Below are 14,467 nucleotides of genomic sequence, written 5' to 3'. Positions count from 1 at the left end.
GATTATACTTGACCATTTAACAGGATATAGGACTATATCAATGTTTAACTATCCTTTAGGTTGTCCGTCGTGTCTGACGATGGCAATCCTGCCTTTGCAACTTGTGAGTCTTCTTGTGGCTGTGGAGCCCAATCCGCGATCCACGCTGTCTACCACAAACAGAACAGGTGAAAGCACTGACTGGGGGTGTGGATGCGGTACTGGCTTCGTGTCTCTTTAGACGTTTCCTGGTCCATCGATCACCTCGGTCCTCCGCAAGCTTATGCACTCCTTGTTGGCAGAGCTGCCACCAGATGGAACGTTGAGTGGCAGTGTCCTCCAGCTGGGTCGGGTTCAGGCCGCACTTTTTCACGACAGTCTTCGGTTGGTCTTTATATCGCTTTTTCTGGCCCCCTGCCGAGCGGTGGCCAGGATGTAACTGGCCATACAGCACTTTACGTGGTAAGCGTTCTTTTGGCATCCTGATGACGTGACAGAGCCAGCGAAGTTGGTGCTGGGTGACGGCAGCCTCCATACTGACGCAGTTGGTCTTGCAGAGTATTTCATTATGGGGCATTCGATCATGCCAGGTTATCCTCAGGATGCATTGTAGACATCTGATATGGAAGGCCTCAAGCATCCTGAGGTGGCGACTGTACAGGCTCCACGCCTCACAGCTGTAGAGGAGAGTTGTGATGACAACTGCCAAGTAAACAGATATTTTGGTGTGGTTGAGGTCTTTATTTTGAATGACCCTCCTGAGTCTGCCAAATGAAGATGATGTCTGTTTGATCCGGTTTTGTATCTCCCTTTCGATGCTGCAGTCGTCAGAGAGGAAACTGCCCAGGTATTTGAAAGATTCCTCTATTGCAAGTGGTTTGTCGGAGATGGTGAAGGTTGGTAAATGAGATGGGGGAGTAGATGCCCACTGGCATACTACTTCGGTCTTTGCCACATTTACAGAGAGACCCAGCCTACCATACACCCTTGCAGCAGCTGCAAGGGTAGCTTGCAGTGCCTCTGGTGTGTGGGCCACAACTGCGCAGTCATCTGTAATACTGTAGCTCGATGACATGCTCAGATGTTATTTTTGTGACTGCTTGAAGCCTTCGGATGTTAAACAGATTTCTATCAAGTCTAAAGTCGACAGTAACCCCACTGTCATTCTTGATCTTCTCGTGGAGCAGGAATGTCACACACAGGAGGAAGATGTTAAAAAGAACTGGAGCACCCCTGACGTACACCAGTACACACCCTGAAGGGCTCGGATTCCTGGACTCCAATAGTCACACGTGCCACCATCCCCACATGGAATTGTTGAAGGATGTTGACAATTGAATGCAGGCACTCTACTCTTAAATACCTTACCCAGCATGGCTTGAGGATGTTTGCCCTGAGTGGGTGATGCTGGGTTAAGGTTTAGGAGAGAAGGGAAGTGGGGTCAGACTGATTTATGGCAAGGACTGGCCTACCTAAAGATTGCATTGAAACTAAAAGTAATGGGAAATGTTAGGCATGCAGGGTCTCCAACCCCCGATATGGTGTCCTGGAGCTGAGACCCATAGATTGTCAGCCTAGATTAGGGTATCAGTGGAATTTCAAACTGGCCCAATCAGATTTGCTTTGATGTGTGTAATGGGGAGGCCAGGCCACATTCTTATTTACTGTTTCCCTCTCTAAGGCCAAAATCTAAACACTGCATATCCTACAATATCCTCTTTGAGGGAAAGTCATTTATATTTCTGTATTTATATAACTACACAGTTCTGCTTTCGCCATTTTGACAGAGTTTAACGTTAGCTACCTTGCTAACAAGACGAAAGACCGAGTGTGTAATGTTAGTAGCTCACCTGGCAGTACATCTGCCTGCAACACTTTTGGATGAGCGACAGGCCGGTTTCAAATCCCCCCTCGGACTCAGGAAAACCTCTCACTCATTACACTGCCTTGCTGGGTAACTAAAAATAAAACATTTAAACTATTGCTTTTGCATCTGAATCTTTGTGGGAAGCTCATTTATATTTCTATATTTTTATAACTACAAATAAAATACACCCACACTTTACACAGTTCCACTTTCAGCATTTTGACTGAGTTTAACGTTAACATTAGCAAGCTACCTTGCTAACAAGATGACAGACAGAGTGTATAATGTTAGTACAGACTGCTGTTAAATTAAACTCTGAAATCAGTGTTGCACTTCGCTCTGGTAGGTGACGTTACAGGTGCAAGATATTGACTTCTTCACGGCATGAATATCGATGTTTGGAAACATTGGGTAGCATTGCTTTGGAATACAGCTTGTTTCATTTGTCTGAGCTAAGATAGCCAATATTGTTTCATGTAACTTGGTGCAATTTTGACATCAGTACTTTTAATGGCAGGCCTAGATTTCAATGAATGACTTATAGACAGTACTTCACGTGTCGGTAACTTGGCATGTTGAAAACGTATTTTTCATCAGATAAACAGTGAGATCCAAATGTTTGGGACATGTGCATCTTGCATATTTAAAAAAAATATGATTTGCATCTTTAACCAAAAAATTGCCATTGTAATGGGTCATAGCTTGTTTAGTCTATGTGTTGTGCTTAGGAGATAACAAAAAGAGATATAAATATTTATAGCAGCAAATTACCCAGCATTCTCTCCAGAATTATGTTTAAGGCCAGAACAAACTGACATTAAAATTGTTGGTCTGCCAGGTCTCGCCCCAGGCCTCTGCAGAACTTTGCAGGGAAGGGCATATCACGCCTGGTATCAAAGCCCATCCCCATATCTCAACCTTTTGCATGAAACTATCCTGTGATGTCAATTACAAATTCAGATTCCATATAGCAGCTGCTCCAAATCTGAGTTCAGTCCTCCTCTTTGGATGGTTTGCAATGTTTTCTTATTTCCAGGAAGCAACACAGTGCAGTTTTGAATGTATTTGACCTATTGTTATTTGTTATTTATTTGATTCAAACATTGTCATTCAGTCTTGCTTAGGGTATTGTATAATAGGTGGGCTAACCCTAGTTGTGGAGTGGCACAGGGATCTGCTGTTTTTTAACTGAGTTACCTGCACAAACAACCGCTTTATTTGTTCAATTAATAGGTCAGTAACAGTAAAAACCACCAGACCCTGCGGCTCTCCATTGCTCATAAACTATTGTGACTTATCTTATTTTCGGTGTGGTCTCTTTTCAGGCCCGAACTGGTGCGCCCAGCCACCACGCTGTACCAACACAACCTAACCGGGATCCTGGAGACAGCCATCAGGGCCACCAATGCCCAGTTCGACAGCCCTGAGATCCTCAAGAGACTGGATGTGCGACTGCTAGAAGTACGATCCTCACCCATCTCCAACCCGGGCTCCCTCACTTGGGGCAGTGCTGCTACCTGCAGAGCATGCTGGGTTAAAACACCCTGGTATACTGTGTCTTTAGCATTTATATTGAAAACAAAAACAAACACCATGTACACTCCTGGGCAAAAAAAATGGGCCACGCCCAAAATGGCAAAAAATTAAGCTTTTAATGGTCTTAATAACAAATCATTGGTCAGAAAATTAGCAACAATTAAACAAATGCACTCCTGAGACCTCCTGTGCCACCATTTGCTCGTTTACTTTTGCTGCAGTGAACTGTTTGGGGAAAGCTAGAAACAGGGAAATTCACTTATACAGCACACAAATTAACAATGTCAAATAAAAGAGTCATGTTTTGTATTTGGTGGCATTCAGCTGTAAATTATGCTGATACAGTATGGAACACATTTGTTGGCTAAATGGCTTTAAGTCATCAAGGGTCCAAGGTATCAAATGAGCCTCAAACCACCATGCTGCTGCCAGATATGCAGTAGATACTACAAGCATTGTTTTTCCTGAATATTTTTTCCATTGAGTTCAACAGGAAAATTAATCAGGAGAAACAATGCTTGTAGTATCTACTGCATATCTGGCAGCAGCACAGTGGTTTGAGGCTCATTTGATACCTTGGACCCTTGATGACTTAAAGCCATTTAGCCAACAAATGTGTTCCATACTGTATCAGCATAATTTACGGCTGAAACTAGTCCCACTCCCCAATACCCATAGAGATCCATTCAAATCAAAGAGTTTTTGGATTGCTTGTAGGACAACCTGAAAATAAGATATCAGACTCTGATGATGTTGATAGGTCACAGACATCAGGAAGTCATGGCATGCAAATGATATACAACCAAATACAAAACATGACTCTTTTATTTGACATTGTTAATTTGTCTACTGTATAAGTGAATTTCCCTGTTTCTAGCTTTTCCCCAAACAGTTAATTGCAGCAAAAGTAAACAAGCAAATGGTAGCACAGGGGGTCTCAGGAGTGCATTTGTTTAATTCTTTCTAATTTTCTGACCAATGATTTGTTGTTAAGACCATTAAAAGCTTAATATTTGCCATTTTGGGCTTGGGCCATTTTTTTGCCCAGGAGTGTACTTGTATCTTTCTGGTGTTTGTGTATTTTCTGATATTTCCATTTTCAGCACTGGGGGTTATTGTGATGCTCATAGGATGCAACATGCAGTGCAATATGTTCTCATCGACTGCCATCTTGCCTATCCCTTTCAGGTGTCCCCTGGTGATACGGGCTGGGACGTCTTCAGTTTGGACTACCACGTGGATGGACCCATTGCCACGGTAACAGCACTTGTACCGACTACAGTGTGCATGTGGTCTGCTGTAATGCAAAAAAACCACAATATGGAGTGTACTCTTTAGTTTGTTTTTTTATTATGGGTCCAAGCAGTGAAGCAGCTTAGGACCCTATTGTTTTTGTTTGGTTTTTTATTGTTCATTTTTAGGGGTCCTAGCAGGGAAGCTACTGTAATCCTACTTCATTTGTTGGTATTATTAGGAGTCCAAGCTGAAAGTGCTGGAATCCTACATGGGAGATATTATTATTCTGTTGTTTTTGTTGTGATTTTTTTTATTGTTATTATTTATTTACTTTCTCCTGGGTTTTGGCTTAAAGGTTTATAGCGTCTGTTTAGACTAGTGAAAATTGGTAGGACTATTATGGTTGCGGACCCGTGCGATCTGTATTAGAATTACACTGAATTAGCCATTTGGTGGTGCTATATAGAAAGAGGGGACCAATGTTAACATAGCATGACATAAAAAAATGACGAGAACAGGCCATTTTGCCCATCAATGCTCGCCATTTTCCTAACTGAATTAGTGCTCTGATTTCCTACAGACTAGATAGTATCTAACACTGTATCAAACCTAGTCTTGAAAATCCCCAGAGTTTCTGCCTCTACTACGTGACCTAGCAGACTATTCCACACATTGACTACTCTCTACGTGAAAAAATTCTTCCTAATGTCTGTATGGAATCTATCTTTTGTTAATGTCCATTTATGTCCCCTTGTTCTACTAACAGAACTCAACCTGAAGAATCTCTTGTAGTTCACTTTGTTGATCCCCTTTATGAATGTAAAAGCCTCAATCAAATCACCCCTGAGTCTCCTTTTAGTAAGCTTGAAGAGGTTAAGTATCCTAAGTCTTTCCTCATAGCTTTTATCTTTCATACCATGAATCAATTTTATTGCTCTTCTTTAAACTTTTTCCAGAGCCTCTATATCTTTCTTGTAGTACGGTCCCCAGAACTGCACACAATACTCCAAGTGTGGTCGAACAAATGTATTGTATAAGATAAGTATAACTTCCTTGGATTTATACTCCTCTAAATCCTACTGTCTTCATATCAAGTCTCTCGTGTGGTACCTTATCAAATGCCTTTTGGAAATCTAAGTAGATAATATCATACGCCTTGCTAAAATCAAAACACTTGGTAGCTTCTTCAAAGAATATCAGAAGGTTTGTCAGACATGACCTTCTCTTACGAAAACCATGCTTGCCATCTCTTAGGATGTTGTTATTTTCAAGAAACACTTCTAACTTGTCTCTAATGATAGTATCCAGTATTTTGCTTGTGATGCAAGTTAAACTGATAGGCCTGTAATTTCCTGGACCAGTACGGTCCCCTTTTTTATATATTGGTATTATATTACCACAGTATTTCTCCAGTTTCTAAGGACTGTATAAAAATACCTGCCAGTGGTTTAAAAATGATCTCAGGTAACTGTTTGAGTACTCTTGGGTATATGCCATCAGGACCTCCTGCCTCGTTTGTCTTTAGTTTAAGTAATTCATGCAGTACTTCTTTATCCTCTATTTCAATATCTGATAAGACTTTCTGAGTACTGAATATGCCTTCCAGTCTATTAGTAACCTCTTCTCTAGTAAAACTCTCAACAAAATAACTATTTAAGTCATCAACAATATCTTTATTCTTAGAAAGCTATGCTCCTTCTTCATTTCTGATGCACCTGATATCCTCTTTGACTTTCCTTTTCCTACTACAGTATTGAAAGAAACGTTTAGGATTACTTTTTGCATCTACGGCAATTTGCCTTTCAAAGACCCTCTTGGCTTCCTGTAGTTCTTTTTTAACCTTATCACGCATATTCGAATATTCAGCCCATTACTCTCAGTGCTGTCATTTTTACATATCTCATACAGCTTTTTTTTCTCTCTCGTATGGATTTGTTCATCCACTGGGGGGAGCGCTTCTTCAACGTACTTTTCCTTACCTTTGGAATAAATTTACTTTGCCCCTCAAGAGTAACTCTTTTGAACCTACCCCACTTTTCATTCACAGTCTTGCAGTTAAGAAGTTTCACCCAGTCAATATTACTTAAATTTTATTGCATCTTGGTGAATTTGGCTCGTCTAAAATTAAAAATTCTGGCCTTAGAGGAGGTCTTGTATTTGATGTATTATGGCAAATTAACAACTGCAGAATGATCGCTAGTTCCAAGTGGCTCACTTACCTCTATGCTACAAATTCGGTCCAGGTCATTACATGGCACCAGATCCAGAATTGATTTCTCCCTTGTGGGCTGATTGACATACTGTGCCAAAAAAGGTCATTTATAACATCTAAAATTTCTTCCTAACTTTTTCCATGTCCTGTCATCATTTCCCAAATAATTGCAGGGTAATTTAAGTCACCCATAATAATAGGCTCACAAACAGTGTTATGTATGCATGCCTTCTAAATCTGCCTGCCAGTATGCCACTGCAGAAGATTTAAGTTCAGAAATGTTTAAGTGTCCTTACTATATTATTCTTACATTACCAGCAGAACACATGTGATTCAATTCTAAATAAATATCAGGCCATGATATCTGGATTTAACTATAATATCAGTTGGGGTAACCGTCACGGTCATGTAGGGTAACCAATGTTTTTAGTTTTATATTTATTCATTCACAATGCTATTGCAATGCTATATTAAAACATTAAATACTGAGCTTGTTTACAAGGGATATAAATAGCTTTTGCAAGTTTTCTGACAAGTTTGTCTCTCCCCACAGGAAATTATTGTTGACGATCATTCAAAATAGCATTTACTCAGTGAATGGCTAAAAATGTACCATACCTAAAACAATTATAATAAATAAAATTTAAGTTGCGTGTATTTAAGCCTCTCCAAACTCAGATAGTTTGCTGATTCCAGTGGCTGGAAATGCATAGAAAATGTATTAATTTATAAATAGGCATGGTTACACCAACTGACCTTTTTAGGGGAGTAAAAACATCCATGTAGCATAAAAATGCATTTCAGCTATTTTGTATATAATGAGACAATTGTGATTACATAAAGAACATTCATGTGGACTTACAAATAGGTTTTAAATGCGTTTTATTGAACGTTTATGTTTTTTCATGCTGGAAACCTTATTTGTCATTGACCCCCATATGCCTTATTATGGACAAAAAGCATTTTATTCATATTTGGAGAGATTTTGGATATGTTTCTGGACCCCTAGATATTTTAGACCACTGTACTGATGGAAAGCTTGTAATTCTCACTTGAAAATGATGCAACAGTGAGTTTCTTGAGTCAAAACAGTTGATTTGTCGTGAATATGTTATGATTTTGAGCAATGCATAATTTAGACATTTTGGATGGATACGCTGGGTACACTGTTTAGTTTTTGCTTCATAGAGCTATAATAGTTGTACATATCCACCCTTATATTTTATGAACTTGTGGTCAATAAGTTTTCTAAAAAAGCAAATTAATTTTTCATTTTTTGCCTTGACAATTGCATTTGTGGCACTTTATTTCTTCCAAAATTATGAATATAAACTAATCTAAGTTAGTATTGTAAATGTTACAAAGTCTTGCTTCATTTAAGCCATTTTTCACACACACATTTGGAGTTATAAAGCTTTAAATAGGGTACCCCCTAAATGGGCAAGGATTGGCCAGATTTGGCATGTGCGCTAAGGGGTTAATGATGTAATTTGCTTGTGCTTATAAATAAGGTAGCCCAGTAAGCACACACCAGAAATATGGATGGAATGTAGATGTCTGAGGGGAGGTGGAAATCTAGGTTGACATGTTTTGACATAACGGACTAGGTTAGCTGAATTCAACCCTAATTCATCTCAGGTTTTACTTCCATATGATCTGGTTGTATCCTAGCCACCTTGAAAACTTTCACATCATAATAATAATATCATAATACAGTCTATGTGTTCGGTGAAAGATTTCCATCCCTTCAGACATTTAGATGCCGTCTGTATTTGGTCTTGTGCTCACTGGGAGACGAACAATACTCACCCATAATTTGCATGTGAAATGATAGAGATTGAATTTCAGGAATATAAATGAGTTACCACAAGTATTATACAGTTGCAAAAGCTAGTTAGCAAATAAATGTGCATAATGAATTCAAGATTTTCCTGAGCCTTAGGGTGGGAGCCACAAGCGAAGTACTCGCAGCGGCTGCAAATATTTTTGGTTAAAAATATATATGTCCAATTTGCGTCTGTAATGTGATGTTTTGATTGGCTGGTGTAGCTAAATGTTCAATGAGGAGACGTATTGTTTGTGGGCCTGGAGCATTTGTCATAATGTAATCAGGCAGGAAAAAGAAGGAAAAAACGCAAAATCCCCTAAATTTGGGGCTTTATTGTGCAGACGTGAAGTTGTTTATGAATTCTGTCTGTTGACATGAGGTTAGAAGGTACAGAAATTAGTGGTTTTAAGGGCTGAGTCTGTGGTCATTGTGATTATGTTTGTAGGAAACCCTGAAAAGTGCCACACTCTCTGCGCTGTACAGGTATGGGGCATGCCGCCCTACCTAGCTTTGACTGAGCGGGATCAATCAATCAATCAATCAAATTTTATTTGTATAACATATTTTACAGCAGTTGTCACAATACGCTTTACAGACAACCCTGGCCTAAACCCCCACAGGAGCAAGCCTAAGGCAACAGTGGCAAGGAAAAACTCCCTGTGGCAGATGGGAAGAAACCTTGGAAGGAACCAGGCTCAAAGGGGAAACCCATCCTCCTCTGGTTGGCTCCGGGTGCTGACTGATGACCAACATGTCAGTTAGTTTTATAAGGTTTATGATGTGGCTCAGATGATGGGTGGGGCCGGGTGGCAGTGATGGGGAACAGCAGGTGGCGACAGACGTGGGCAGGGTGGAGGCAATGACGAAAGAGGGGCTGGACCGTAGAGGTGGGGGAGACCAGACGACTCTCAAAGCACTCTCGAGGGTTGGGGCCCCGCCGACAGCGTGGGGAAGAGGGTAGAAACGGCAATTTGGGAATTTGCAATATAGCAGACAGTGGGTAAAGTGGCAGTAGTATGTATTGGGGGGACCCCGCCAGGAGTAGTATATGGCTGTATAGCTACTAGGACAGGGATGGAGAGCCCATGCAGTCATGAGGGGAAGACAACCATACCCGCCTATGAAGAGCCAGCCCATGTAAAGTCGGGTCACAGCTGATTGACAAGTGACAGTAAGGAAAGGATTGCCACCTACAAAGCTTTATGACTACAGGCTTCTCGCACCCTGTCTCCAGACTACAACTGATTATAAGCCTGAGCATAGAGGTACGTTTTTAATTTAAATATTTAGACTGAGTCTGACTCCTTTATAAATTTTGGAAGCTGGTTCCACAGTAGTGGGGCCCTGTAGGAGAAAGCCCTACCACCTTTTAGGTTTTTGGAAATTAGCCTGCGTCTTGGGATCGGAGTGACCTTGTGGGCTTATAAGGTAGGAGCAGGTTAGATATGTAGGATATTGTTTCCTGTCACATAGGTATGATCCAAACCATGTGAGTGCCTGTCCATGAAGTCCAACACAGGCCTGGAGTCTGTCCAGTAGAATTCCATGATCAATTGTGTCAAAAGCTGCACTCAGGTCGAGGAGCACAAGAACCGACACGGTCGGCTGACAGTAGTAAATCATTTGTAACCTTGATAAGTGCGGTTTCTGTGCTGTGGTGGGGTCTAAACCCTGATTGGAATACTTCAAGGATACCGTTGGAGCTAAGGTATGCACTTAGTTGCTTAGCAACAGTTTTCTCCAATAATTTTGATAGAAATGGAAGGTTTGAAATAGGTCTATAATTTTCCAATTTATCAGGTTCTGGTTTGGTTTCTTCAATAATGGCTTAATAACTGCCACTTTTAGTGACTCAGGTACACGTATCCTGTGACTAGGGATGTGTTAATGATTTTTAGTATATGCTGGCCTAGTACCGGAAATAGGTCTTTAATCCAATTTGAAGGAATATGATCGAGTAGACAGGTCGTTGGTTTTGAGGACATAACTAATTTGGATAACTCGACCATGCTAATGGGCGTAAAACAGTTTAGTACCGCTGTCTGTAAATCTTCCTGTTGTAACCAGGTGTGGGGCTGTTTATTAACATGAACAGGAATAGTGCATGATGGAGACAGTTTGGAAATCTGGTCTCTAATAGTCTCATTTTTCTGATCGAAAAAGTTCATGAAGTCAGTGCTGCTAAGATTGGAGGGATAAGTTGAAAACTCTGATGATTGTTTTTTAGTTAATTTATCCACAGTACTAAATAGAAATTTTGGGTTATGTCTGTTTTGTTCAATTAGTTTTGAGAAAAAGGCAGGTCTAGCAGAAGCAAGAGCTTGTTTATACTGAAGAAAGCTGTTTTCCCATGCAAGATGAAATACTTCTAGCTTTGTTGACCGCCATTTTCGCTCTAATTTTCTAGTAGACTGCTTCAGGGCCCGGGTGGTATCGTTGTACCATGGAGTGTGCTTTTTCCGACTAGGGTTTCTTTTTTAAGGGGGGCAACAACATCAAGAGTGTTCCTGAGGGTAAGGGTTAGCTGGTTAGTCAATTGGTCCAGTGCAGCTTCATCGGCATTTTCTTCTGTGGAGAGGAATGACTCCGGAAGCATATTTATAAACTTTGGAATAACCTCAGGGTTTACTGATCGGCTGTAGTAATGTCTAGGCTCTGATACAGGAGGATGCCATGATGCGCTCCTACCATATTTTCTTTAGTTGTTTGCTTCGTTCGATTTACAATTTACTTTGGCGAGTAATCCGGAGAAAGTAGTATATGATGCTTACTTAGGTTTTGTTTAAACACAAAAGCCCAAGATAGTGTCGTTACACACTTGAAAGCACGATATTAGCCTGTAACCAAGTGTTTCGAACTCCTCGTGCTTTCAACTACAAACAGGAAGCAGCAAAGCCAAACAGCCCAGCGGGATGGTATACCTGCCATCCCAATATAGTTTCCTTGTGAAAAATTATGGCTGCAGTGTTAAATTCATGATAAATTAAGCAAATTTCATTGTTTCTAGTCTTGATTAATAGGATTGCAACTTTTATTAATTTGTAGGGCCCATCAGACCAAATAAAACAAAATTTGAATTGTCAATGGGTTGAAAAATGTAAAGGTCAGCGCTACAGTGGTTACAGGTTTCATTTGGCGCTGCTGCCTCGAAAGATCTTCCCGGCAGAGGCAAATTTGCATGTATTTTCTTTGCCTTTCCACAGGAACTATTTTTGTTTGCAAACCACCAGTCAGATAGGTTTGAGCACAGTCTAACATCATCCATGTTAATTTCACGTAGCTTATAGGGGCGAGTCGGTATAAATGTAACGCATCATAACTGTAACACGGTAAATAACTTTGTTAGAAACAGCATTTATCACCTGCATTTATTATAAGCACATACCAGATTGGTCTGTATGTAGTAGGCTTTTGGTTTTGTGTTTGTTTCTAATGCGAAATGATTTGTTTTAAATTAGAATTTATTCAAGGCAAATTGCCCGTAGTTGTGTCTCTCCTGTCAGCGTCTACTTCCTCTTTTACCGAATGGGGGAATGGACAGTTATTGAAATTACTGAATTATTGAAATAAACAATTATTGTTTAACATTTTGATGTTTGATCAATGATTTTTTTAGAGGAATCTTTGAAAGAGACCGGCAAAGATGTGCACAGACAAGAAACGCCAGCAACAAGCAAGTGCAGGGAACCTGAACCCTGACACCATAGCCGCGTTTCCACCAAAAGTACCCGGAACTTTTAGTCCCAGGAACTACTTTTAAAGGAACTAAAAGGTTCCTTCAGCCCATTGTTGTCTGCGTTTCCAACCGCGGTCTAAAGTCCCACGAAGATTAGGCAAATTAGCCCACTGACATATGAAAAAGCAACGTTGTCCTCGGTCCATCTGTCCTATGATTTCTTCTGTAACCCCATACTACCACCGAAGTAGCCTACATTATTTTCTAATAACGGGACAGCCCGGAGGGGTTTATTCCACTGATATACAACGGGTTACCAACAATGACTATATATGGTTACTTTTGTATTTATTGATTTTTATCGATTTAATCACCTGGAATTGAAATATTCTTCTGCAGCCGTTTGGGCATATTTTACCGTTGTCAAGCAAAACTGTCGTTGGTAGTTGAACTTGGACCATTGTTATGCAACAAATAGGATATAACAGGCCAATAGTCAAATTGTAACTGTTTTATATATCCTCTCAAACACATTCATTATGTTTTTATGCGAACATTCACTTTCATGTCTTGACATCCGAGGCGACAGAATGCATTCACATTTCCAATATAGCCTAACTGGCAACAACAGCAGAAAACATGCACACGTTGTAAACAATTTGCTGTTTGATTACTTTCTCATCGTCAATTCCATATAGGCTAATCGCAAAATGACAAGAATAGAACGAAAACTCGGACTTGCGTGAAAATTTAAATTAGCAGTGGTACAGCCGCCGTTTGCTTTCCTTCGAAGTTACTGCTAGCCGAGCAGCGAAGTGTGCCCTCCAGATGCGAACCATGCACCATAAATTAGTCCATAGTCTTCCTGGTCTTTTTGTGGAATTGAAGAATGGCAGAGTAAAATTACGGCAGTCTGAAAAAGCTAAAGGGACGATTACTAGAATTAACCTGTTATTTTACCCTGACAAAAAGTGCAGAAGGTGATTTCCAGTTTGCTTTTACTGTATCACCAATGTGAATTACACAGAACTACCGCATACCTCACATAACTGTATCAAACGTTTTGAGTCAATTACAACGGGCTAACAAAGAAAATCCAGAAGAAAATATTCAGCAACCAAATTAATCCGTTTGAATGTTTTGGTACGTAATATGCTGTCCCAGCACTAATGCTTAGCATTTTATAAAACGAATACTAAAGCAAGAAAAGAACAGAAGAGCACACGTTATAATTCCAAGACGTTGGCAGGCTATAACCAAAACTAGCCTACTGCGCCGCATAACATACAAGTTTGATTTGAAGTTATTATGAAAATAAATCGGTTTGCGGCTGCAGATTTTTAAACATGGCGGTTGAAATAAAACACTGCAAGTAGTCGACCAATCAGAAATTTCCAGCACTTGTGCCCACCCCAAAGGTTCCGGTACTTTTGGAAAGTACTACCCCCGAGCAGGAACTTTTTTGGGGGTAAAATAAAGCCCCTGGAACTAAATTTAGACCCTAGTTCCTGCGGTCGAAATGCACTGAGTTCCTCAAAAGGTTCCTAGTTCCTGCGGTGGAAACGCAGCTCATGATATGTTGAATAAGAATAGTTATTAATTATTCAGTGGTTTTTACTGTCAGAGATCAAAGTGTGCAATGATTTTAAAATGATAATAAATCACTTAGTGTGCAGGTTTTGATAATGGCCAAGTGTGAATGTCTCGCCCTCTCCTCTGACATGCGTTTGAGCTACTGTATGTATGCCTTTCTAATTTCATTGTAGTCTGTTGTTGCTGCTGTTTCAATGTCATTAAAATCCTTTTTCCTCAAATATATTGGCTTGTGGGGGGCGGCACGGTGGTGCAGTGGGTAGCACTGTCGCCTCGCAGCAAGAAGGTTGTGGGTTTGAATCTCGGCTTGGGCCTTTCTGTGTGGAGTTTGCATGTTCTCCCCGTGTCCACATGGGTTTCCTCCGGGTACTCCAGTTTCCTCCCACAGGTAGGCCGATTTGAGATTGCCCATAGGTGTGAGTGAATGGTGTGTGTGTCCTGTGATAGATTGGCGGCCTGTCCAGGGTGTATTCCTGCCTCTCGCCCAATGCACGCTGGGATAGGCTCCAGCATCCCCCATGACCCTGCTCAGGATAAGTG

General features: G+C 40.6%; 1 protein-coding gene across 3 annotated transcripts in view; it reads left to right on the top strand.

Annotated features, from left to right (window-relative positions):
* Window positions 1–14,467, top strand: part of tubgcp3 (tubulin, gamma complex associated protein 3) — a 191,645-nt gene that overhangs the window by 127,580 nt on the left and 49,598 nt on the right. For all 3 annotated transcript variants that reach the window (XR_004764538.1, XM_035411093.1, XM_035411092.1), the window contains exons 15-16: window positions 3,172–3,307; window positions 4,571–4,639. Coding sequence is in view for 2 of the 3 variants with exons in the window: in XM_035411093.1 (XP_035266984.1) it covers window positions 3,172–3,307; window positions 4,571–4,639 (205 nt within the window). In the remaining variant the exon portion in view is untranslated. The remainder of the gene's footprint in view (window positions 1–3,171; window positions 3,308–4,570; window positions 4,640–14,467) is intronic.

Source organism: Anguilla anguilla, chromosome 3, assembly GCF_013347855.1.
Source record: "Anguilla anguilla isolate fAngAng1 chromosome 3, fAngAng1.pri, whole genome shotgun sequence".
NCBI lineage: Eukaryota > Metazoa > Chordata > Actinopteri > Anguilliformes > Anguillidae > Anguilla > Anguilla anguilla.
This window is presented reverse-complemented; position numbering and strand designations above follow the sequence as displayed.